The sequence below is a fragment of the Aptenodytes forsteri genome, unplaced genomic scaffold (assembly GCF_000699145.1).
Source record: "Aptenodytes forsteri isolate BGI_AS27 unplaced genomic scaffold, ASM69914v1 Scaffold257, whole genome shotgun sequence".
Taxonomy (NCBI): domain Eukaryota; kingdom Metazoa; phylum Chordata; class Aves; order Sphenisciformes; family Spheniscidae; genus Aptenodytes; species Aptenodytes forsteri.
Window position 1 is genome coordinate 5,977,217 of NW_008795194.1, and position 26,372 is coordinate 6,003,588.

At 37.7% G+C, this 26,372-nt stretch overlaps 1 protein-coding gene across 1 annotated transcript in view; it reads right to left on the reverse strand.

Annotated features, from left to right (window-relative positions):
• Positions 1 to 8,404: 8,404 nt before the first annotated feature.
• The window catches only part of PARD3 (par-3 family cell polarity regulator), a 428,182-nt gene continuing 410,214 nt past the window's right edge, over positions 8,405 to 26,372 (reverse strand). The window contains exons 22-24 of the mRNA XM_019471891.1: positions 24,117 to 24,237; positions 14,341 to 14,468; positions 8,405 to 10,513 (exon numbers count right to left, since the gene is read on the reverse strand). Coding sequence (XP_019327436.1) covers positions 10,120 to 10,513; positions 14,341 to 14,468; positions 24,117 to 24,237 — 643 coding nt within the window. The 3' untranslated portion in view covers positions 8,405 to 10,119. The remainder of the gene's footprint in view (positions 10,514 to 14,340; positions 14,469 to 24,116; positions 24,238 to 26,372) is intronic.

The window sequence follows — 26,372 nt, forward strand, 5'->3', positions numbered from 1 at the left end:
AAGGAATCCCAGAAGTTTTTCCTGAGTCGTTCTCTCTAAAAATGCAGAAAAGCTTTTGTTAAAATAGGTCAGCACATTAGTTACTACTTAGTCTGAAAAATGGAAATCTGGAATTACTATGGAGGGGCTCTATACTGCAACCTTCTAAGAAGACCTTGAGAGGACTCCTCATAGAAATTTGCCTACTTTCTAACCCCAGAGACAAATAGACAATAGAGATGTGTGGGGCTTACCACAGCACCCGCTCTGGGACCCCCTTTGGTAGCATGGTTATATTGGAGGTGTGAAACCAGCCCTTCTGTTTTCCCTCACCAATCTACAAAAAGGAGTATTACACCTGTGTTGAACTGTGCTGCTTTTTTGACTCAGGTAAGAGGGAACAAGGGAAACACACTGTATGGAAAAACATTTTAAAATAAGCTCTCTCCCCATTCTCTACAAAATCTAGAGTTGGCTCTAAGGGACAAAGTTTAGGCTTAGGCTTTGCAACAGGAGAATATGCCCCTTTGGCATCTCATACGACCTTCTCTGAACTTTTGCCCAGCATTAATCCACTAAGCGCACTGTAATGAATTAGTGGGGAAAAAAAAGAAAAAAAGAAAAGTTTTTTTCATTGGTGGCTACGTGGGACTGTATTTAAAGAAAAGTAAGCGGTTCTTTCCATAAGTTGAATGGCATTCAAGATCCACATGAGCATTCGTTTTTACCTTAGACATGCATCAGGAATGTGCTGGCAAATATCACAGGCAGAAAAATTGCTGGAAAAACTGGTCAGGGATTTCTATTGTTCAATATGCTTTAACTGTTCTTTGCTGTAGCTCTTTTAATTAAAGGCTATCACTTTGGCATCAGGGTGCTCCAATTTTACCAGAAATCGTGACACTAAATATACCATATATATTATAAGGACACAATCTAACACATATTAGCTCAGTGGCTGCATCCTTAAATGCCTACAAGTTACAATATGTCAGAAAATCTGGGTTAAAAGGGTTCGAGAACTGAAGCCTAGTCAAAGGGAAACAGCAAGAGAGCTTTATTTTACTGCCTGCTCTGACAGGTCACTGGATTTTGATTATGCAGTCAGATATGGTATTCATCCCCTTGATAATGAAAGGTGGGTGGCTGGCTGGAAAGAAAAGGCATGCAAGACGGCTTTTGGTCATTGTCTGCGCTATTTCTAGTAATCCTCCTTGCTGTCTAACTCATGTGTTCACGAAGGATTTGGGCCCGTGGGGTAAACGGAATTGAAATCTCTCAAGAGGAAAAAACGATAAGGAAACAATGTGTACTTGCCAGCAGTTTTAGGAGAAGATGTTTAACAAAAGAAGCAGCCTGTATTCTGTATTAGATTGCTGTATCGCCGGTTGTATTGCTTTCATTGCTGCCTCACAACGCCAACTCAAGACAATAGAAGGACTGTTGCTGCTCTCCTGGCTCCTCGCTGAAACTTTACCAGCTGGATCTGAATACCACCGATCAAATGTCATAATAATGCAAATCACCATTTAATAAATATACACAGTATTTATAGGGAGATAAACCCTTAACCACATTTCATTTATGGTCTAGTGTGAACTGGGAGATTACACATGGCATAACTAGGAGATAGATCAGCTGCTCTGTTACATACCTTTTTTCTTTTCTTTTTTTTTTTTTAAGATCTGCAGAGCACAAAGTCAGATTTCCAGACGTTCCTTCCCAGCCTGAGTCCTGCATCTCAAACCTTCTGCAGCAGAGGACATTACTGTGAAATTCACAGCATACCAGTTAATTCAAGAGAAATGTAACAGTTAAGTTAAATTAACATTATTGCAGCAGCTTCTTCTGTGGTAATGGCAGCCGACCATACAGTCAAGGCAGGGTAATTCCCTGCCCTGCTTTCCCCCCATCTTCTGCTTGGAGGAAAGGTGTCCTGGCCTTCATGGACAGTGAATTACCAGCCTGGAGTCAAAGCTTCTGAGGAGCAACTACGATGGTCATGTTGCCACAGTGTGATGGGGCAGAATTTTATATCCACCCTCACACAATTAAGAAAAAGCACAGCTCAGTTGTCCACCCATGGACTGACACATCTAAGTTGTGCAAGTCTTCAAAAGCAAGACGTGGGCCAGCTAAGGTACAAATGTTTCCCTTGTATGCAGAAGGAGCAAATGTGCTTCAGGCTCATGCTTACCATGGTCCTGCACCCTTCACCTTCACTCAACACTTTTCCAAAGGGGCTGCAGTGGGTTCACCGAGTTGCACTTGTTCTGCGATACCAGAGGCATAACATCGGGATGTGCTTCCACCATGGCAGTGTGTAGAGCTCTGTTTGCCATTTGTATTTATCTGCCCAAATCTTCTCAATCAGTTTTACAGTTGTTTAGCTCCAATCACTGTAGACTGTGACATTTAATATCAAATACTCTTCCAACATTCCCACATTAATAAACACAAACAGTGAATCCTCTCTGTGTTGTAATGATGATTTCTGGCATCATTTAAAAGTGCATATTATTATGCCAGCATTAAGTATTGGTACAGCTTCATGCAATGCTGGAATATATATCCGAAAACTAATTTACTTGAGTTGTAATGTTAGGATTATCCTTCTGTCTTTCATGACTGATGCTTCATCTGGAGAATGCTTAATGTTTTCTTGTCAATGAGTGTTAACTCAAATGAATTATTCCAATCTGTTTACTTTGTCCCTTTCTAACAAACCCAAATTATAATTAAAAAGAAAAAAGAAATGCAAACAGCATTGAAAACCTAGTATGACAACATTGTGTAGATTTTTCTACTCTTAAGTCCACATCAATAAGCAATTTAACAATAGGAGAACTCTCAATGGGAGACCAACAGATGAAATTATTGTAGAGCAGAGCCTTGGACAAAATTTTTTCCTTGCCCATGTAATTGCGTGCAGCCATCCTTGTGTGAAATCCCCCATCAGATTACAGGGTTTGTTGTATGTAAATTGAAGACTAAATGCTTGGTAGCACCTTTCAGCTCTGCAATGCTGGAAATGAGTTTTTTAATAGGAAATTAGATTAGTAATATTTTAGTCAACAAAAATGTGGAAAATTTCTGCATAAAGATGAGAAAATTACTCATGCAAACTGACTTTAAAAAACAAGAATGAACAATTGTAAAATTCTGTATACTACTATTCATAAAAATTTATATGCATTATCTTTTAAACAAAGAATGGGATACTCAAACAAATTATTTCTAATCTGCTGGCTGTAGTATTAACTGAGCCTTTGGGTAGCAACAGGTTGCATAATTTAGTGGCTTCTATTTTTAATATGGTTTTATACAGTTCTCAGTGTAAGGAACAATATGTGCAAAATTACAATGAACTCAGTCCAGATTATAAAATAGACTTTTGCAAACCATCAACCAGGCACTAAAACAAGACATTGCCATTTCCAGTCCCCTTTATGCTGCAGTTGATTAGATTAACCCTCAGTGAGTTTCAGAGGCTAAAGTGGCAAAAGACTTCTTAAACTTCCTCTGCAAATGCAAAAGTAGTTCCTCTAGCATAAATATGCCTTCCTTTATAGCCCATAGCTCAGAAAACAATGGATCGGGTATTAATAAATTATCATTAATATTATTTATAAACATTTATTAAAATGGTTCTAGCAGTTTGGGTCAGTCCAGATTATAAAATAGACTTTTGCAAACCATCAACCAGGCACTAAAACAAGACATTGCCATTTCCAGTCCCCTTTATGCTGCAGTTGATTAGATTAACCCTCAGTGAGTTTCAGAGGCTAAAGTGGCAAAAGACTTCTTAAACTTCCTCTGCAAATGCAAAAGTAGTTCCTCTAGCATAAATATGCCTTCCTTTATAGCCCATAGCTCAGAAAACAATGGATCGGGTATTAATAAATTATCATTAATATTATAAACATTTATTAAAATGGTTCTTGCAGTTTGGGCTGGACCACAGAGCAGAGCCTGAATGTACCATACAGTGAGAAAACTGAGGAAGACGTGTCATGGACAGGAACCAACAAATGGTTGGAAGAATGAAACAAAACATACATCATCATTAGACACAAAGTTTTAGGCAAAGACTTTCCTGTTCCTAAGGGCCTACTGGCTTTTAATAGCCTGGCTACAGCCGAAGTATTACAAAGCCTTCCACTTGCCCCTAAGGAAGACATAAAAAGTGATGGGTACCCAGAAGGGGGTCTCAGACTTCAGCAAGTTCTCATTGGGAATAAGAATTATATCGATGGAGCAGTGAAAACTAATGTCTTCTCCAGCTTGCTGAACACAAAGGTGATAACTGTTCTGGGCTCCTGGCAGAAGGCTGTAGCTCCTCAAAATCTCTTAAAATTCCTCTAGATAGTACTTCAGCTTCAAACAGTGACCATGGGAATGTATTTCCCATTTCCAGGAGGAAGAGATCTCTCTCTCCCTCTACAAAAGCTTTAAAGACGTAGCCCCTTAGTTAAATGAAGAGATCATTTTAACCGTCAAAGTTTACCAAGTCCCCAGCTATTACTGGTTCCAGCAATATGCTCTGTACTTACAAATGAGAATATTGCTGTGAGTAGGAATACCATCTAAAATGGGACAGTCATGCACCTGTTGCAAAAATCCATATAAACCAACTTTAAAAAAGTTCCTTTCACTGAAAAAATCCCAAAATATTTACTAGCTCTTACTGCCAACAATATTCTGTTCTGTATAGGATAAAAACTAAACACAGGCCCTAGTCCCAAGGACTGACAATCTAAACACATCCCAGGGAAACCCACAGAGGCAATAACAGAGGGACAGTAAAGTTGTTTTACTTGTTGCGTTGTTAGTTCACGTCTTACGGGCTACACAGTAGAGTGAATCTCCAGGAGGGTCATGAGTTTTGCACTGAGGTTACTGCTAGCTAGTTTGTCCCTTTTTATGCCTTTGGGGCATAAAGGGGGAAAAAAGGCAACTAACTACCAGTGGCTGTAATGGTGACAATAGTGGAAGGGAAGTGGAGAACCTTTCTACTCACATTTTACTCCTCTCCCTCACTCTTAGTTTCTTTCCTTATTTTCCTAAGACAAGGATTACTCCAACAAGCAACCAGATTAAAATCGGATAACCGCAGCTATTATCACCCGTGGCTGTCATCCCTCCCTCTCTGACAGATGTCACTGCAGTTTTCAGCTCAATGTGTGAATGTAAGCCCATTTCAGACCTTGGTTGCTGTAAGATGTGCAGCTGAAAACAGTATTTCGGGAGCCAATTTGCAAGGGAAGAGGGTCCTGGCATCCTTTGGAAGGGCACAAGCAGCTTCCTCTTCCATCCGGCCGTCTTTAAACCACAGTCACGTCTGTCTGAGCTCTGAAACCATCAGCCATTCAGACAGAGAGTGATACTTCTAAGGATTTACTATTTTTTTCACAGTAGATAGCATGCAGTGGGCATAAATATTTTCAAAACTTTCCTTAACTTTTTTTTTTCTCCAAAGCTCCTGGGCTTGATGTTTTTCTTAATCTCAGAGAGTACTCTGTACAGTCCCCTACAACTGCCTGGGAAGTGTGCACTGCACACAGAATAGAAATCAAAGCCATATTCTTTAGTCTGCTTTTGTGTAATCCTAACTCAAACTTCCAGTCTCAATTTTTAAAATGTGATTAAAGTGTAAATTACAAAAGATAACACTACTCCCAAGGACAGAAAAATATTAAAATAAGTTTGCAAAGCCAAGAGAGAAATATCAATCACTGGCAAGAAGCAGCCTAGGATATGAATGAATTGCATGTAATTTAGAGAAACAAATAAATGCAACAGAATTAATCAGCAGATGTAAAAGACAGAGTGTGATGCTGATACAAAGTAGAAGAGATGTATGAGAGGGCATGAAACAATAACCATATGCATCAAATCATCGGCTGGTTTCTGCAAAGATGGAAAAAACTCTGAAGAAATGCTACAAGATTTTTTGAAGAGGGTTCCAAGCTGGACGTGAATTAAAGGCAAATGAATCCAATCTGTGCCTCTCTCTCACTTGCATGTACATGCACACACACAAACCCTACTTTCATGAAGTCCGACCCCATCCTGGATTTCTGACCCTTGGTCTTCCTCTGCCAAGTAAGGGCTGAACTTTAAATTGAGTCTGGAAGGCCAGGGTGTGGTGGCACAACAGCAGCATAAAAACTAGATGAGTTTTTTTCTGCGTTTGCATTCCTGACAGATTCCTCACAATTCCTATGAACTAGACTGAGGACTCGGGAGAGAAAGATGTAGAAACAGTCAGGCACAGCAAATAGAATTAGGAAATATTTTGAAAATAGACTTGCAAGCCAGGACACGCAATAGCCAAATTCACTTTAAGTCTCAACAATGCAAGTTCAAAGGTTTCAATTACTCAAGAATATCCTGTGTTTAGCCAACACTGCTAATCTGGCTCATCTCTTCCTTGTCTGGCCAAGGTTTCTTCCCTTCCCTTCTCAACATACCCAGCACAGATAAATGCAATGTTACAGACACTCATAAACAGAGCAAACGTGAGCGAAACATCAGCACAGCTTTGAAAGGCAGGCCATATATCTACAGTCATGATGGGTTTAAATTTTGTTGTTCTTCCTGCTGTTTGCCAGCAATAAATGGCAATTGTACTTTCCAACCGTGTTCAGCTGGGCTCTACGCCATTTTTTGCTGTTTTTGATGGCAGAGTTCTCAAAGACATATATTGAACTATCTGGCCCATGCAATAACTCAGTAGGACTGCGCTCTTGTTTCCAAGGAGGCCCTATAAGAAGAGGGGAAGTAGGCTTTTTTAGAAAGGCAGCAATCTTCTGCATTAGTAATATTAAACTTTCTCATGGAATGTCAATAGCACTAACAAATTCTTTTGATAAAATACCAGCGGGCTTTGCAGATGTTTTTTTTAGGGTTTCAACAGAGAAAAATGTGCAAGCTTTACACCCACTCCTCGATGTTGTAAGCTCCCTTACAGTCTGTCCTGTGACCATTCTTAAATACACTAATGTTACAGAGTTAATCTCATAATGGTAATGCATCCACAAACAAATTACTGCAGTAATGTAGTTAGCTCAATTAACTTTTGAATCTATTCACTATGCAGAACTAAAGGTCATTTTCTATTAAAACATCCCCCTCCCACTTCCTTATCGCCCTTTGCAACTTATGGGAGTTAATATTAGAAATCCTGTCTACGCTATGTCAGGAAGAAGACAGGATGACGAAGCCAGAAAAAGACCTTATTCTTTGCTAACATAACACAGGCATGGCCCTAAGAGAACATCTGCCTTCTTTCATGAACACATCTAATCATGGCAAATTGTTAACACCTTGAAGAGGAGTTTCATAGAAGGGTAAACTTTAACATATGCCATCCTTACACGTAAAACATCCCGTACTTCATACTTTTCCAAACATATGCCCTTTTTCCTACAACAGTTTATCAAGACCTTATTTTGAAAAGGACTTCAACCTGTTTTCTATTCCTGTGGATGCATTTTTTAGTGCTTGCAATTATTTGCCTGTCTAAATAATTCCATAGAAACATCAAACTATGTAATCTGGGAACACAATCAGGAGATATGACAGCAAGGCCTGCAAAACTGCAAATGCAATTATTTCCCCACTCGCAACTGCAAGCCACTACAATTTAGGTCTTTTGCAAAATCATGCCTTTAGTTTATTTGGGCACCAAAAGCTGCCTGTCCACCTTGCAGCTTTTGCTGCTCTTCCCCTTGAGATCCCACACTAAAGTCACAGTGAATAATTTGACACTATTACTGCCATGGCAACAGCCTGATGTCATGCATATACAGAATTATGATTGACATTCCTGCAGTATCCAACAAAAGGAGGAATGAAGGGAAGAGGGAGAAAACCAGACACAGCTCCAATACTAATGGGGGAAACAGAGTATCACTGGCACTGTAAATATTGCTTTATTCATAAATCTGCCTTCTCCCATTTTTCACCATGTCAACATTCCTGAGAAGTGCTCCCATCAGAGCCCAAAACACACACTTGGAGCAGAGGGGGCTTCCTCACACATGCCCGGATTTGGCCAGAGCACAGCGGGTGCCCTTCTCCTGCCAGCACTCTCCTCAGGTAGAGGACTCCACACTATGGCCCGAAAGATTTTTGCCACAGAGGTTAGTCTTAAGAATGCACCTTTTAAATGTTACAGGTATGGCCTAAAATAACATAAGACGTTAGACTGAGTGTTTTTTTCCCTCTGAGGATAGTCTTCAGGTGTTCAGCTGGGCTGTAAATCTTTTTTTTTCCTTTTTTTTTGCCGATGTTTATAAGCGCTCACAGAAAGACACACGCAAACCATTAGGAATAGGATAAAATAACATCTGTCAAATATTCTTTAAACTCAATGTCTGCAGCAGTTCTCATAAGGGTCTACAGGCAATACCAAGACAAGGATGGAAACAGTCTTTTATTCTAAATTTCATATGTACACGGAAAGCCATTTTACACAGTTTTGTAAATTCTGCGTAAAAGAGCTATTGTCATCCAATGTCACTGTGTTTACACTAGTAACAACTTTTAAACGTGGCGTACATTATTAACAACAAAAACCATTAACAAACAGGCATAAAAGACACAGGTATGTGTACTGATATTTCACATGTATTCTAGAAACAAGTTGGCGCAAAAATAAAATGTGCCAGTAAAAAAAAAAATAGGCGCTTTTCAAAATCACGCAATACATGATTTTCTTTCTTGCTTTCTTTCCTTTTTGTACACGATATGCTGAGATCCATTCTCAAGCCTTTTCACATCAGGATTTGCAGGCACTTCAGCAACCCAGCTATATTTTTTACAATACATGAAGTTCAGACCAACAAACATAAAAACAACTGCTGCAAAAGAAATTCTTGTATCCCATATGCACATTCAAATGTTACTCACTGCTAGAGCAATCTTTTTTGCTTTAGATATTTTTGGATACTGACAAGTTTTCAGAATGATGTGTAACAGTTTGTCTCCACTTATCTCTCATTCATATACTTAAAGGTTTATTTTTAATGTAGCATCATGATGCAACAATACAGCATACGGAAGCACAAGGCAATTGTCCACAAAGCTTCACAAATTGTAAAAAGCAGAAATTGTTTTCTTTTCAGTTTTTTGATCCAAAGAAAAGCTTTGATTTCTTCTGCTTTCGCTTTAAGTTATCTCCAGAATTTGCCCAAAGACAACCGTGTATCAGATGACCATGGGGTGATACCCTCCCTAGTTCTCTTCCTAGGCACGTGTCATATGACCAAATTCATTTAGAAGTAAAGCAAAGCAGAACTCAGTTGTATGTTTGTTCATAATTTCCCATCTTTAATAAAATAGTAAAATATACTTATCAAGGGCTTGGCTGTGACTATATAAATAGTCTCTCTCCAGTTATTTCATTTGTAATGGACTGTGTATTAAGATTATAAGGCAATAGTAACAGGATTCTCAGGATAACTGAAAGCTTAATATTGTTTTCCTCATGAGTCAGGATAAAGGCTTTTTTAATAAGCTCAGAGTGGGGAGAGAGAGAGAAAAAGAGTGCATATGTGCATAATAGGAGAAGGATAGTTTTTCAGCATATAGACACTTAAATATTGATCAACAAAGACTGGTAATGACTCCACCATAAAACATCTTGGAACTGTGACTGCGATCCAGAGTAGAGCTAAGCCTTATCCACTCAAGAGTGATATATAACCCTCCTCCTGACCCGAGAGAAATAAAAAAGGACATGTCAATGCTTCCTTCAACTTCAAATTCATTAATTTTATGCCACAAAGCTGCACGTTGGTGTAATAAGTCACTGCAAAGTAAAACACCTTACAACAAATCCTAGTAATAAGCCATTGACAACTACTAGACTGGGCTACGGGACTTGATACGCAGGGGTGGTGTTGCTCACTTCTGCTATGATTGTCAAATGGTGGAACATCCTTCCATGAATTCAACACTTGAGACAGAACGGCAAAGACGTAAGGCCCACCAACTCTTTGCCCGTATTTGTAAAGGCACTGAAACAGACAACAGATATATTCCTTAGTAACAGTTTAAAAAGTTTTCAAAATATAAGTCTTTATATGAAAATGTTCCTTATTGCATGATAAGTTGATCTTCATTTTCTTCACCTCAAGAATAAAATGGTCTTCCCTTTTCTGGTGTTTGCAATCTGTTAAGCCTCGCTACCTGAGACGGTGAAGGCGGTACATCTTGCCTGAAAGGACCTTTAGGAGGAGTATAATTAGGGTCCTGAATTTTCTTATATGAGTCATAGTTGCTAGGCCCTTCAGAAGAAGTTTTTTTTTTCAGTTGTTGTTCTTTCCGCCTCTGCTCTTGACGGAGCAGTTCTTGTGTTTCTAGCATTACCCTGGCATTGAAGCCATGTCCCCCCATATAGCCATTTCTCGATCCCTGGTAACTGGAATATCTGGGATTTTCCTTTGCAGTCTGGAAACCTTCACCAGGGGAATAGCTCTGCTCCCAGGAGTCTTGAGATACGGAACTGGCGTTTTTTCTGCTTTGCCTGGAAAGAAAAATGGAAGAGGCTTTTAAGACAAATGTTCTGGTTCCCCTTCTACTGTTATCGACAACAATCCCTGGAAAGAAGGGTGCTTCTGCAATGCCATCAGGTTTTCCCCAGCTATAGCATTCTCAAGAAGTCATGTTCTCTTCTGCCCCAAAGAGGCATCTTGCCTCTTTTGTTGGGAGAACATTTCCTATAGAGTTGAACTATATTTCTAGGTCTCTCCAGGAGGAATATGCCATGAAAACCCATCCAGTCCTACAAGAACCACCATGTTCTTAAGAAAAAAATTGCTACAATTCAGTTGCAGACTAGGAAAGACCATACACGTTGCTGTGCTTCCTAAGAAACCAAGTAACAGCCAGCACTGAGAAAGTCACTCATGAAAGATTTGAATCTAGACTCAACACTTGATTAAAAATGCAACAGGCAGATCTTTAAAACACTTGCTCTAACACTGCAGAAGTCAGAAGATAAAGCTCATCATTGATAGGTAGTTGCACAGATGAGAGTTTCTTCCTCCCATTTCCAGAACTAAGGAATTTCATGCTATCAGGACTGTTTCCCAGTTTGCTATAGCTTTCGTAAAAGAAAAGGCAGAGATAACCTTTCTTGCTCATTTTTTGGCTCCATGAGGTAGATAAATAAATCAAATACATATAGGAATTACAAATTCTTATCTCTTTTCACAATAAATCATCACATTATTTTGAAGACAGATTATGGTTTTGAAATAGCTTTAATTTACTATCAAGCTGCTAGATGCTTTTATGAATTTAAAATAAGATTGGTGATGATAAAGTAAAACAATTTTGTGCTGCAGCAAAAGAGATACCCACTTTGAGATTAAAATTAGTGTACGAGAATCAAGCTTTAAAACAAAATATATTGTGATATTAATCAATAAGAAAATCATTTAGTTTTATATGTGGTTTGGTTTATCATGTCAACACACATGACTCAATGTGGCCTCATCCAATGAGAATGCAGTGGAGACGCAGGAGACCCAGAGAATTTTTCTACCATTAGTAAAAGTAACAAGTCACCTAATGTTTTTGCAATCTTCCTTCCACACATATAACTTGAAAATGACCATACCCACCTTATTTCATAATAGAATTTGAGACCTCTGGATGAAAATTGTTACTCAGAATGAATGTAAATTATTACAGCATAAATTACAACACAATGTAAATTCTTATGCAAATTTTATAGCTGTTCTTGGTATTCGCATATCCAACTTTGCCAAAGAAATGATGTTTCTGAGCCATGTTTTATCACTCTCATTTAGTTGTTTATATGTGGTTTGGTTTATCATGTCAACACACATGACTCAATGTGGCCTCATCCAATGAATATGCAGTGGAGACGCAGGAGACCCAGAGAATTTTTCTACCATTAGTAAAAGTAACAAGTCACCTAATGTTTTTGCAATCTTCCTTCCACACATATAACTTGAAAATGACCATACCCACCTTATTTCATAATAGAATTTGAGACCTCTGGATGAAAATTGTTACTCAGAATGAATGTAAATTATTACAGCATAAATTACAACACAATGTAAATTCTTATGCAAATTTTATAGCTGTTCTTGGTATTCGCATATCCAACTTTGCCAAAGAAATGATGTTTCTGAGCCATGTTTTATCACTCCCTGGAACAAGAGCAAATTGAACGAACCTCTGTAGGCTACGAAACTGTCAGGTTTCTGATCTAGAATAAGATAAATTTTAAGTACTAGAAAATTAACTTGGAGTTAAACATTGCTTGTACAGTTTCACATGGGACAAGAGGATGACTAGTTGAACTGATTTAATTTACTGACTGTTTTCTGGTACTTTTTCAAAATTAGTTGGCCCACTTTCACTGTCTTTCTGGGAAGATCCTTTAAAATTGACTCAAGAGTTTATTTGCCTTCAGTACTAATGATTTAAATGTACAAAGGGAAAAAAAAGGAGGCCTCTAGAGACCGTACAAGATGAAAAGCAACAAAGCTCAAGAATGAAGCCAGTGCACAAACTTTAATCAGTACAAAGCCATAGTTGCAACATTAAGCTTGGGACCTAATTTTCAGAGTAAGAGTAAGATTTCTTTAAAGATCAGTCACAGAGTTACAAACAGTTTGTAAAGCTGGAGAACTGGATGTCCCAGCTTGTTATAGGAGTATCATGGTATTTACAGCACTCAACTTTAGCCCAAGGTCCTGAAATTCTGTCTGCTCTCAGCACAGCTCAAATACCCAGAGTGCTCAAACAAAGTCATTAAATTATCATTAATTACTCAGTAACGTGCATTGCTAGCTTGCTAGCCATTTCTTATGTTGAAAACCACATTAAGTGAAGTTCTCAGTCACTCTTTTCAAAATAAGAATTTCTATGACCCAAAACATTATTTTCCAAATTTCTTGTAGATTAATTTTCTCCTTACAGGTATTAATTTCTGCCACTGGAACTGCATTACAACTGACTTCCAACTTTTAAATGCTACCAGTGTTTGAGCAGAACAGGGGAAGCGAGTTTTAAGAATTATAGTTTTAAAACTAAAAATAACCCTCCCAACTTAAAAGCAGCACTAGCATCCATACTCTTCCACTCAATCTGTGCATTGCTGGGGCTAGCAAAACTGAAAGAGAATTTCTCAGGAAAAACAATATGGCATTAACCAGTGTGGTCACTTCAGAAGGAAGGTAGAGATAAGAAGCAAAGGGAATATAAAGATTTTCAAAATGACAAACTAACAATCTAAGAAAACACAGTAACTTTACATTTTCTTTTCCCACCTTCCAAACTTAACAGAAAAATTCTACACTGAAAGGTGTTATAGCATGAAAAATCTGAGAGATCTGTTTTATTTTCAAAGATGTTGGTAGGATAAGAGTTCATGATTAGATAACTTTGATTATGAAGCTTCTATTTGTTTCAAAGAAAAAGTTATGATATACTTGGTAAAACACATGTTGTCACAAAAATATATTTTCCACATCATTTCCACATGGGGCACAAAAAATAATACAACCTCATTGGAAGAAAAAACTAGAATCAAGGGAAATTGACACCAGCCTCTGGTGTAAGGGATTCTCCATTCAACCATTGCCACTGATATTTGAAAATGCAAAGACTATTTGCATAATGCTTAACTACGATAGCCATCTAATTTACAATACAAGTTGCGTAAACTTCTAATAATTCTTAAAGCTAAATATCAAGTAAAAGACATTTTGCCCAGACAGATTTGTTTAGACAAAAAGTGTATCAATTTTCAGTATTCCATTGCTAATGACCCAGTAACTTAGAAGAAATGTATATACTGGAAACTTGGAGGCCCCTGATTTTTTGGATAGAGTTTCTCAGTTCCATATTATTTCGTTTGAGGTCTTGAGATTTTTTTTTTCTTTTTAAGTTTTTTTCTCTGCATCAGCATCATAAAGATAGAATTTCTATCCACTAAGGAATTAGGCAACAGGAAAAAAATAGTCCGACATGTCAAAAGGGGACAACCCATGTCATGCTCAGGAGACTTTTGTAATTGCAGAAAATTAAACTGGATGGTGTCCCACAAAGAATAGCTTTGTTTTAATGTCTCAATTCTGTTGGGTGCTGAGTGTCATCAAATCCCACTGAAATCAGCTCTGAAGTAATTCTCCTAAAATAAACAGCTACCACATGCTCTCACTTAAGAAATTTCATGCCTCTTCCACACTGAATACATTTCACCTTATATCAATGCTAAACAAAAGTGTCTGCACTAAGTACAACGTTTTCCTTCCACAAACGAAATTAGCTCCAGGCTCATATACACTGAATAGCTTCAGACAGTTACCATACCTGGGTAATGAGCTGTACTGCCGCTGAGCTTGTTGGAAACTCTCTCTTTCTTCTTGCCGCTGCCGCTGCATTTGAACCTCTACTGATACTGAGTGTCTGCCACTCTGTGAGTACGTCTTGGTGCTTGGCTACAAAATGAAAACAGAAACGTCTTAAACAAAGCAGAAAAATACCCACAAAAGGGCTATCATTTAAATTGCTATTGTACACATACAGTTGTACTTGTTTCAACATGTGGTTCAAGTAGCTCTTTCATAATAATGACATTAAATTCTGACCCATAAGAGTGTCCTGTGCTACAGATTCTTTTTCTGACCTACCATTTCTGAGATGTATCAGGAAAATATTGGCCCAGAATGGGTTGTGCTTTTATAGTAACACCGAAATTTAAATTAAGTCGGTGGAACAGATCTTCAGACACTGTAAGTTAGCCTAGCCATGGTAATGCTAAGTTTTACACCCCACTGAGGATTTGAAGGAGGAGGGAGCACAGCAGCTTTTTCAAACCTCACCAGTAGGCTCAAACGATGCTCTCCCTTAGTGGAGACATTCTATTTTGCTGTTGGTCCAGACATACACCACTTGCTTTTCTGAGAGACAGGGAAACATTTTCTGGTTTGATTAGATCAAGGAGATAAATTTAGCAAGTCTCTTGTGGACAATGGGGAATCCTGTATCATCTCTGAGAAAGATTTTAGATAACAACTTAACGAGGTGACAATTTGAAACTTTGAGGCCAATATTAAGGGGACATGAAAATGGACGGCCTTTCTGGGAATACAGAGCATTACCAGTCAAGATCTGGACGAATGGCTGGATTCAAATTTTGGATTATGAAAAAATTTACTTTTGTAGAGATATCACTTTTCATTTTACATTACTACTCTCTTCAGATGTTGTGATTTCAAGTTGCAAAATAGGGTGCCACAAAAGTCAAAGAATGTTATGGACTTTTCTTGTTGTTTTAATAACAAGGTTTCACCTAACAAAGAAACAGAACATTATTTTCTCTCTTAAAATTACCAGTTCTATTCAAAACATCTAAGTCTAATCACTGGAAGGTTAGGGAGCATAACCACTTGGCTGAGCATGGGACTGAAACAGCTCGTCTCAGACCTGTTTTTTGTTAAAGCACTTTCTGCCTTTTTATCTGTGCCTTCCCTCAAAACGAGCATCTCTCTTGTTTTTCGCCATTATAGTTTCTGCAACAGAAAGATATCATAATGGCTGACAAACATCTGCAAGATAAAAGGCTTTTCAAAAGCTTCTTACATTGAAGACAAGTTTTAGAAACCAGAAAGTTGTCATTTGTGACATAAACTTCTCCTTTGTCTTACTATATAGTCAAGTACCTGCAGGTAGCCAGAAACACAACAAATTTGAAACAGGTGTACAAGTTTTAGAAACTTTGTTTTCAATAACCATACACTTCAGACAGAGCATCAGTCTTGGCTCAGAATTTAACAGACAGATACAATTTGGTGAACAACTGCCTTTCCCCTTACAAGAAGGTTATTGTGCAAAAGAATCAGAATGTGAAAGCATAGACTATGAGTAACGGAGAACTTATTTAAGAGAATCCTTAATGCAACATTGATGTCTACTTCAGAATAGATTTACTTTGTAAAAACCTAAGTAAAACAGTATTTCTAATGAAAAATGCTTTAGGAATGGTATGATGAAGCAACAAGTTAAGAAAACAGAATCGTGTGTCAGCCTTGTGGGAAATTTTCTTAGAGATGAATAAGCTGTACATATGTATGTCCAAACCAACACACCCCATGGAGATTTCCTACTATATTAAATAAGGGCAACACATACAGAGCAGTGTTTCAGTTATTGCATATGTCAACATTTCTAACTTTCTTGACTTTATTGAGAGTCTTCCGACATTTGGTATTTTATTGAAGGACTCAGCTTACAGAAGCGAATGATTACCTGAAAATCACAAGATTTAGTTGTGAATTCTCTCCAGTGTGGTTATAAGCAGCTTACAGAGAACCAGAGGGAAACTTAGAAGTTCCCATCTCAACTTCTCCATAAGGAATAAAAACATTTAAACTAAGATTTTAGAGCCAATCTCCTCATTTCATGGGTTCCACTTTAACAACGTTGGGAAGCTTGCGTATAGATGGAAAACTACATTATGTCATATGTGAGAAAGTAGTTATCACAGATAAGACATGAAATCAGAATTGCTTCTCTTTATTTGAAAACAGTTTCACTTTTTTCAGTTCACTGTAAATATAACAGAATAAAGGATTTTCAGCACAGGGAATGGTTAAAGTATCAAACAGGTGGAGCTAGAATTGAGCTGCTGCTCAGTTTAGGTTTATGCAAGATACTAAAATACATCATGTAGAAAGCATGAATGCAAGTACATGCACACACAGTGCAGAGAGCTGAAGTTACCACAAAAGCCTTTACTAAAGAGACAGAGGCTTTGAAAGCCCTCATGGACTACGAATGGACTAAGATCAAAATGGAGCTTCAGAGATAATTTTTTTTTTAATGCACACAGGAACCAATGGTTAAATAGAGGCAGGGGCTATCATGCCTGTCTGCTCACTGTAGCGCATGCCCAGAACGACTGGATCTGAGAAGTCAGGTCTGGATCCTCAGCAGTTCACAAAGAATTTCATCTAATGGACAGCGTTTATAATTTGATGGGTCTAAAGGCAAACTTCTAAAATCCACTATCTGATTTTCTGAAGGTATGAGTACCTGTATCCTGTTAAATTAAGTGGATTTGCAATACTTAACTAATCTGAAAAGGATACTTATTTAGAGTCCTGTCTGCATGTTGTTCACATCTACAATAAGCTACTCATATAATCGAATCTGCTTTCAAGCATCCAAAAATATGGCAATGAGACATAAAAATACTCTGTACGTAATCACATATTCTATAACATAACATATATACACACAGACAGGTACACTCAACCATCTTATTAATGAAAAGGCCTTTCTTTCAAATCTTTTCATTAAAAACCTCAGTGATACCATAGTGAATGCTCTTGATATATGGTTATGATGATATAAAGGCTTAACATATTCCTTTTTGGATCCTTAACTTGTTCAGAAAAATGCAAATCTCCATACAGTGATTTATCTTTTCAATATGCTTTCGATTAAAGTATCTAAATCAAAAATATTTATATCATAAGTAACCTTAGTCTTCAAAAGCTAATTGGTAATTTTGTCTCAATCCCCAAAGTATACTTTTATACATATATACTTATATAAAATATATACACAAACACACATCTATATGCATGCATACCCCATTTATATCAGCACAAAATGGAAGTAATTAAAAAAAAAAAGTTGAACTATTTTCACATCTTTCAACAGCAATAAAAAAACATGCATAAGGAGTACACATAACAGTAATTTTAACACTGGTATCAACACAAGGCTAAGTACAATTATAACAACCTGAAATCATCCAACAAACCTGGCAACAGCTCGCTCTTCACAGTACAGATTGATAAGAGCTCTGGCCTTGTTTGCAATGAGATGTATGACAAGCACTGACCTTTTAAATCAGGATGCGGTCAAGGCCACAATAACAACCAAGGCTGCATTATATAAATAAATGTATGTTCATGTCTTCCACAATACATTTAAGCGGCAATGATAGTTATTGCATGCAGCATTGTTAAACAATATTCAGCATGTAAAATTGTGCTTTAAGATACATGAAATTACACAGCTCTCTTCTCAGAGAGACATTAATTTAAAACCAGGGCTGCAAAGTTAAAAGTTTCTACAGATTTTTCACTTTATCCAAACATTTTTTCATTTTACACAAAATGTACCCATGGCTCATGTTGCACTGACCACTATCAGCAGTAAAGGGCAGCATGTTTTAAGGGTAAAGGTCCTTCCTCTCTTTCCGAGCTACGCCAGTGGCTGCCCCCACAGCTTCCTTCCCTGCAGAGTGGCATTTCTGCCCACGGAGGGTTGCTCGGCGTGGTGGCAGCATGGATCCTCCAGGACAGGCATGGATCAAAGTTGCCACAGAATTAGAGAGAGGAGATCACGGGGCGATCCAGGGCACTGGGTTTTCAGGGAGATCCAACCAGTTCAGGCGACAGGAGATCCACCAGCTGAGGTGACACACCTACCTCACAGCCTACTGCCATAGGGAGAAGCTGGCAGAAATGCTTACTCAATCTCATAGAACTCCTTTGTGCTGATAAAGAAATGGTTAATAGGGAGATTACTAAAGGAACAAGTCCCTTAGTATTTTCCCAGTTATTAAAAAAGACCATTATTTAATATTAAAATAAACATGCTAATTTTTTTCCAGATTAAGCTCTGTGTTTGACCAAGAAGTTTCAAGTTCATCCAGGGAAGTTGGTATACACAAGGCCCCAAAAAACCTCCGTGGTTCTTATAGTTCAGCACAAATTAGAAATAGATAAGATTAAATGACCTTGCCTGCTTTATGTGTAAATGTACTTGGCACAGACGACAGACAATCCAGTAACTGTGTATATCTTAATTCAGAATGATAAAAAACATTCAATGGTTCTGGGAGATGTCCCTGAAAACTATTTTTACTTCCATCTTTTTGTTGCTATGGTGAACAGAACATATAGCAATATTTCTTTTAAAAATTGCCAACAGGTGTGAATATTAATTCAAACACCATATAATAAGAATAGCCCATCCCTTTGTGTATCTTTCTATGGTGTATATGTAGGAAGCTGAATGGCATGGTATGGGACTAAGATTTCCATTCTGTGTATAGCAGCAGCAGAAAGAAAATCTTCAGTATGGCAGAAACAAACCACTTAAGAGAGCCCTGAAATTCTGCCTGGGGTATTTACATGCACTGCATGCCTGTGAGCTATAAATATGTTTGTTTACAAACTGAAATTATTTCATTTCTTTTTAAAATCTTCTATCTTCATTTTCTGTTTCGCGTAAATTAGTAGATTGAAACTAGTGAGGGAAAAAAGTTTCAAATAAAAAATTTTAAAGTCAGAGTCTAAATCTTGGCAAGAAATTGCTGGTATTTCATGAAATTCTTCGCAGGTTTGGCACAGAATGGAAATTAACTACACAACTGAAGAGAAACTACTTGTGGAGAGGCTGCCCTGCATAACTTTGGTTTCCTCTCTGAAACAGATTGGGGTAGGAGAAACAGCAATTTAGCTCCTAAGGTATTCTTTGTCTACTGCAATGCTCCATGTGATATTGCCTAATATCTTGAATAAAATATCCTGAAAGAGACTCCTGAGATGGATTCATAACAGAAAGATTTAATATACTACTTTCCTTTCTTATTAATGTGTTGAGTAATTCTACATAATTTACAACCTGATATAAACTTCAAAATGATTGTTTCGAATATAGTCTGTTATTCATTTTTCCAGGTAAAATATGTTACAGTAGAAGTTACAGCAATAAAACTCAGGCTTTTGATATTCTAAAAGAATTTTACTTTTCTAAAAGAATTTTAGATTATTTAGAATTCATTATGTCTTTGCATAGGTCAAGGACTTGAATACAGGGATAAAATATGAGTACCATAAACAGATAAAAAAGAATTTTTTTTTCTTTAATTCTGTCTTAAAGACAAGATCTACACATCAACACACAGCAGAAAAAACAAGCATAGTCCCTAAATATTCTGAGCATTTTTCTATCAAGCCATGTCTAAGTATATTATTAGTACCTCTGGAGTCTTTTCCTCTAAGAAAATCATGCAGTTATTTACCTTTCACAAATTTGTGCACATAATTAAGGCTATACTCAGATGAGTCAGGTAGTATACTTATTTTGACCCAGTTAGCTGCTATCTTTAGAAAAAAAAAATTTCTTATTTGACTCCTAAATATTTAAAGTAGAATTTGCTCAGCTGCTCTCTTGATGCCAATTTTCTCCCACCATCCAAGTAGATCCGGGATGCTGGAGAAGAATGTATTTCTAACGAAATTTGCGACTTTCCATTTTTAGCACTGATTTTTTTTATTAAAGATGAAGAAATAAACCACCAACTTTCGTCCCTCCTGCATCTTTGTAGAGTTTTTTGATAGTCAGTGTGCTTCTACAAGCAGGACTGGCAAGCAGTTGTAGTGTTTTCAATGGATTTAATAAGCCCTTTTTTTAATTGGATTGTTCACTCCCATGACATTTAGGGCTATAATGCTGTGTTTTTGTTATTGAAGGTGGGGATCTGTTAATTAAGATGTGACTAGGCAAAAATACAAGATATGGAACAAATTACAACCAAAATCCCCCAAACCCCAGGACTGGAGCAAGCAAGGATAAACCTCAGCAGACCCAATACTACCCAGAAAAGAACAAAAACTAGAGACTCAACTTTGGTACTGAACAGAAAAATCAGCCCCAAAAGAATCCTGCATTGGTATAAAAATGTCACAGCAACAGCAAGGGCCTTAAATATTAGCAGACATACTGTGATTCCATGCAAGTCTACATGCCCAGATACACATTTCTGCAAACTCTGGATGGAATTAACACCAGCAGGATGAAAATGGATTAATCATATTTTATGTTACTTTTTTTTTTTCCTGTGTAACATCAGGCATACGGTATTGCCCTTGAAACCCTCTTGTACCTTGTTTTTTGAAACACGAAAAATAAAAAACCCATGTAAGAGAAAAAAATTATGAAGCCTGAGAAAGTTATCTTAAAATAAACAAATGCAAAAACCTTTTCCATAAAGCTTTGACTCAATTGCAGAACTAGTGGGTTTTAGAGATGGCTCGATGTTGCAACAGTTGGTTATTAAACCTTAACAGCGTGTCATTCAAATGGCCTTGAGCAGAAATGTTACACTGCCTAATAGACGGTGTCATCTCATTCCAGTGCTATCACTTTTTGTGTCTGTTAAGCTCCCTGATGCTGTATGAACACTCGTAGGCAGTCAAGTATTTTGTTTACTGGCAGGGCAACCACAGCCGGGCAAGAAGTCCAGCTCTGTCGCATTGCTCATCTACAGAGAAATAACCTTCACCTGATGGGAACAGCCAGAAAGGGATGGGGTTAGGCGCCGGTCTGTCTGCCACGGGTATCGTTCAGAGCCAGCATGATGTAGTGCTTCATGGTACGGAGATCTGCCTCCAACCCGTGGAGGAGACTGAAGGTATTTGTCACAGGTAACCGGACTTCTGTGTCACAGGCCATTAATGGTCCGGGATGGATTGGAGTTGGTGACGTTCACAGGATCATTTTGGTAATATATTAGAGGTTTTCTGAGCTATTGAGCTCCTCTGAATATCCTCAGAGCTGCCAGATTTCCATCAGTATCCATTACTTACACTGCAAACTTTGTGTTCATTTACACTTCCTTAAAGTAACCAATAGTCCCACATCACATCAGCACTTTGTTCCCTATCCTCAACCCTCCCATCATCTTGTTAATGAGAAATGCAAACTACTTATCACCTCATAGCACACACTTCTCTGTGGATGGTTTTTTTCCTCTTTTTCTATCCAAACCAGGTCAGAGTTGGCTGCTGTTATGCAGCTCAGAGGCATCTCTGGATGTAAAGCCTTTTGTTTACGTAGGCTGCGCAAGCCATCTCCCTCAGGTGAAAACACACTTTTCAACAATTGTCCACATACAGGTGCACTTTTCACTGCTGTGGTTTGTAACCAACAGCTTACAGATGGAGAAGACTGAAAAAACATTGATGAATGTATCTAAGTATTTTCCTGCATACGTATTATAAACCACTTTTGCATTTTTTTGTGTCACTGGTATTTAATAATACATCTGGATCTGTTTTAAGAGGGTGTCTTAACAAAGTCCATCATTTTATACTAATATGTTAAAGTAATACACACTCCTTAAGAGAGGGGGTTATGGCTCCTTAACACCGAAATGACTGTGAACTGCTGAAATGGATGAGATCATTGCTTTATCCTTTCCAAGCATTGTGATCTTGAAAGGCTGGAGTACATGATGGAAAAAAAAATATTATAATTCAAAAGTACTCTGGGCCAATTTTTTTAAAAGTACATCTCTAAAATAAAACATTTGGTCATCTATGTATTTAACAACAGAGCAGCTCCTACAAAAGCAACAATAAGCTTCAGAATTAATATTAATACATTAAGCTGAATTAGTCACTTTGAGCTCATTTGCATGATCTGTAGAAGAGGAGTAAACAGAGAGATCCCATTTGTTTGAATAAGAGAAAAAGGAAAGGTCAGTGTTCTGACCCACAATTTAGGAAATTATTCCATTCCTAAGGTAATCAGCCTGTCATCCAAATAATTCCCTCCTCGCTCATTACAAGAAACTATAATAAAAGCCAAGTTGCCTGTCTAAAGTTGCTATGGCATTTAGATATACAACAATTTGGCCCATGACCTTCAGTAGTTAAGTTCCCAAGTCTTCAAGAGTGCAAGTTTTTCTCATACACAGTTTTCCCAAGAATGCTGCTCAAATCTCTCATTTGGAGACTAAACAGCAGTTGATATGCATAATGGAAAGTACCTCCTACACCCAGCCCCCTTTCACCCCCTAACTGCTACACTATAGCTGTGATGAGCTATCACATTATCTTCACCACATCAAATCGAAAACATCTGGTCATAAAAAAAATGTTTCTTTTATTTATTCAATTTTAAGGAAGGTTAGAGGTTTTCTAACATGGGAAAAGAGAAGCCTATATCCTGATACAGTATGTTAGGCGGTGTTAGGTCATTTAGGGATACATTTACCTTTGTTCCTCTCCATGTTGCATGTCAAAAATACCACAGGTTCAAATTGGTGAGTTTAAGATGGACAAGGACACAAAGACCCAACAAAAGTAAAAAATCTTCTATATCCACCACAATAGGCAACCAAAGATGTCATATGCGTTAGGATGCTACCTAGGTTGTTCTCAGTGACTTTGTACACACAGATGCTGATCTTCAGCTATTTCCACCTCAGTCTCATGTGCATCATAACGCTAAGTAACGATAACCCATCACCTACACCCACTTCGGAGGAAGCTGTGAGAGATTCTACTGCTGTCATCATACAGCTCCCACTTTTTTTGGGAACACAAGCAAATTGTTCACTGCCTTTATTGCGGAATTTTAAACAAAAATACAATAAAATATTTGTCCCGTATTTAAAGGATCCTAATTTAGGATACGTAATTGATTAAAAAGCAACACTGATTCATTCAATTATGTTAAACAAGATAAGCACATGGATTTACATAATTGTATCACATCGCTAGATCAGATTGAACAGGATTTAAATGATCAATTAGGACGTATATCTTGAGACAGAACTGTCTTGGCTAATATAAGTGGCAAAGGGGTACTATTGTGAAGCATGCTATTATGCATATCTCTCCTTTTTTACTGTGAAAATACATAGCTCTTCCTCTTAAGGAAAAGAACTAATCACAGTGATATTGCTTCAGAGAAAATACCATTTACAAGGTTACATGTGCTCTCTAAATGATTTATCATTAGTATGTGTTTTATTCTGATTTTCCTAGAAAATTTCAGAATAATTGATATTGCCTTTGAGGCAAAAAAAAATCCAAGTAGTAACTCACAGAGTTGAGGGTCTAAACACAAAGCAAATCATGCTATATGCACACAGGACAGATGGCTGAAGAAATTTTAAAATGAAATAAACATCAATGAACTAAAAATAGGGATAACAGAAAGGGCAGAAGTCTGGAGGCAGCGGACCCTGCGTCCCTATCACTTTGCTCCTGACCAGCCCAGGGACAGTGGGAGTTAGGGAACCTTTCCAGATTTGACGGACTCCATACACTTACCCATGGCTGCTCAAAACTGTAAGTACGTCTCCTGTCTTCCACGTCCTCATCTTGCTTTGCTTGCTGGAACTCTTGTCTCAGGCGCTGTATCCGGTCATGATTGTTAGGGGTTGATCTGTTGCTAAAAGGAGGAGGATGGACATGATCAATATACTTAGGAACTGCCATCTGTGACTGTAATTTCTTAGCAAGGGACTGCTACTGCAGTGCAGGAGTACAGACTTAAAAATAATCTCCAAGCATTTAGTACAAAGATCTTCAGTTTTTTGAAGATGATTAATGCTGTTTGACTTATAAAGAAACTTCAGATAGTGTAAGGATAAAACAAATGAGGCTATTCCTAAAGATCATCAAAAGTTGCTGGCATCTTTTCAGTCTATGTTACTCCTAGAAATGAAGAGGAATACATGCGCTAGTGTCAGACTTAACATAAAGGGAAATTAAGAGAAAAGTCCTAATGATATCTGCTACTGAATAAACATGAAAGATACTTTTTCCCAATCAATAAACTGTAGTACTGTCAGATCTTTATTCACATCAAATTCATTACAAAGTCTGAAGACCCTACCTATATAAAATTTGATTATTTTCCCCAATCAATAAGAGCCTGTCATCCCTTAGTTCTGTTTTTAACAAGTCTTTTAAACTGATCAGTCTGAAAGCATTAAAAGGCTTGGGGGCCAGTAAAAAGCAATCCATTTGACAGTGGCGTATGCAGGAACACATTTGGGCAGCAGACTGGTGCTGGCTGATGCCCCATGGACACCGGTGGGCTGGGCAGGGCTCAGCCCCAGAGGTACCGCTACGTAACATCACACCCAGAACCTTGAATTCTTCAAAACCATCAATTTTTCCACAAGGCCTATCGCAGGTAATCCGCCCTCCATAGCACAGGTTTATGTGAAACCATAATGAAATATGCACAGGAATATGGCTTATTTCATGGGGCAGAGGGAAATTGGATATTTATTAATCTCGTTGCCGTTTTTCCAGCTGTGCGGCTTGCACCTGACCCCTACAACCCCCACCATATTTCAACCATGTTAATGTGGGAATCACAGGAAGCCTGACAAACAAATATGTTATATCAAGACTAACCAGAAGCATTTTAATCTCTTATTATGGTCTTCTTAAGCCCTGCATTTTATTGTTTATTTCAAAAGAGCTGATGAGGAATGGTCAGCTATTACTTTGTTTCAAAAGAGAAATCTGCAGGGAGACAACGGAAAACAATTCCATAGATTCCTGTTCTTGGAAACAGGGTACAATAAAACACAGTGAATTCATATCCCATGCCTTCTCTCATATGAAAAGAAACAATTCTGAAGTCCATTTGTGATTGTTTTCCATGTCTTTTGGGACTGGTAGGTGCAGTGGATTGGAGGCTGTAGGTATTTGAGATGTTACCTCCCACTCTTTTCAGTGCCATTAAATGGAGCTTCGTTGGCCAAACAGAAAAATTAGCATGGTTCTAGCAAAGGCTAATTTTTGAACAGGTTTGGGTTTTTGTTCTTTTCTTTGAACCCAAAGGCAAAGAAAAGGAAGGAATTTAGGGAAGTGTTTTCTTTCATTTTTTTGCAAATGGGAGCTTTAAGAAATGCTTTATTTGTAGGGTAGGTCAACTTCTATGTGCAAATTGCCATTTTGAAAAGTACAGTTAAAGAAAGCTTTATTTAGAACAGGTGGAAATGAAACATTGTGGCATTTTCAAAATTTCCACTTCATTGTAGGTGTGCTGCTAATTCTATTTCCTTAATTCAACTTAATTTTGTGGAACAGCTTATCTCCGTTTGCAGTTTTATGTTATGTAAATTTATTCTTTACTGTCAAATTCTGCCCTGCTTTACTATACAAACACTTGGTTTTTTCCCATGCATTGCTACATACTGCACATTTTAAATGTAATCATCACAATCCAGCACAAGACATACAAAATACTTTTAAATGGTCTGTTGATTTTTAAAACTGGTATCGTTAATCTAATAAACAAGTAGTCCAATACTTTTTACACAGGCAGTGTTTTCTGTAAGATAAATTGCACTTAAATGTAGTAAAATACTTTAAATATTAGTATTTCAGGTATAAGAACATATGTTTGAAAGAGAAATGCCATCAAACTTCAGTGCAAAATTACTAGGAAAGCACCGTACGTAGACACCTTGAAGTACTCAAGGTGATCTGTAAACAATCAGCCTTCCTTAATGTCGTGGTTTAACCTCAGTTGGCAACTGAGCACCACGCAGCCACTCGCTCACC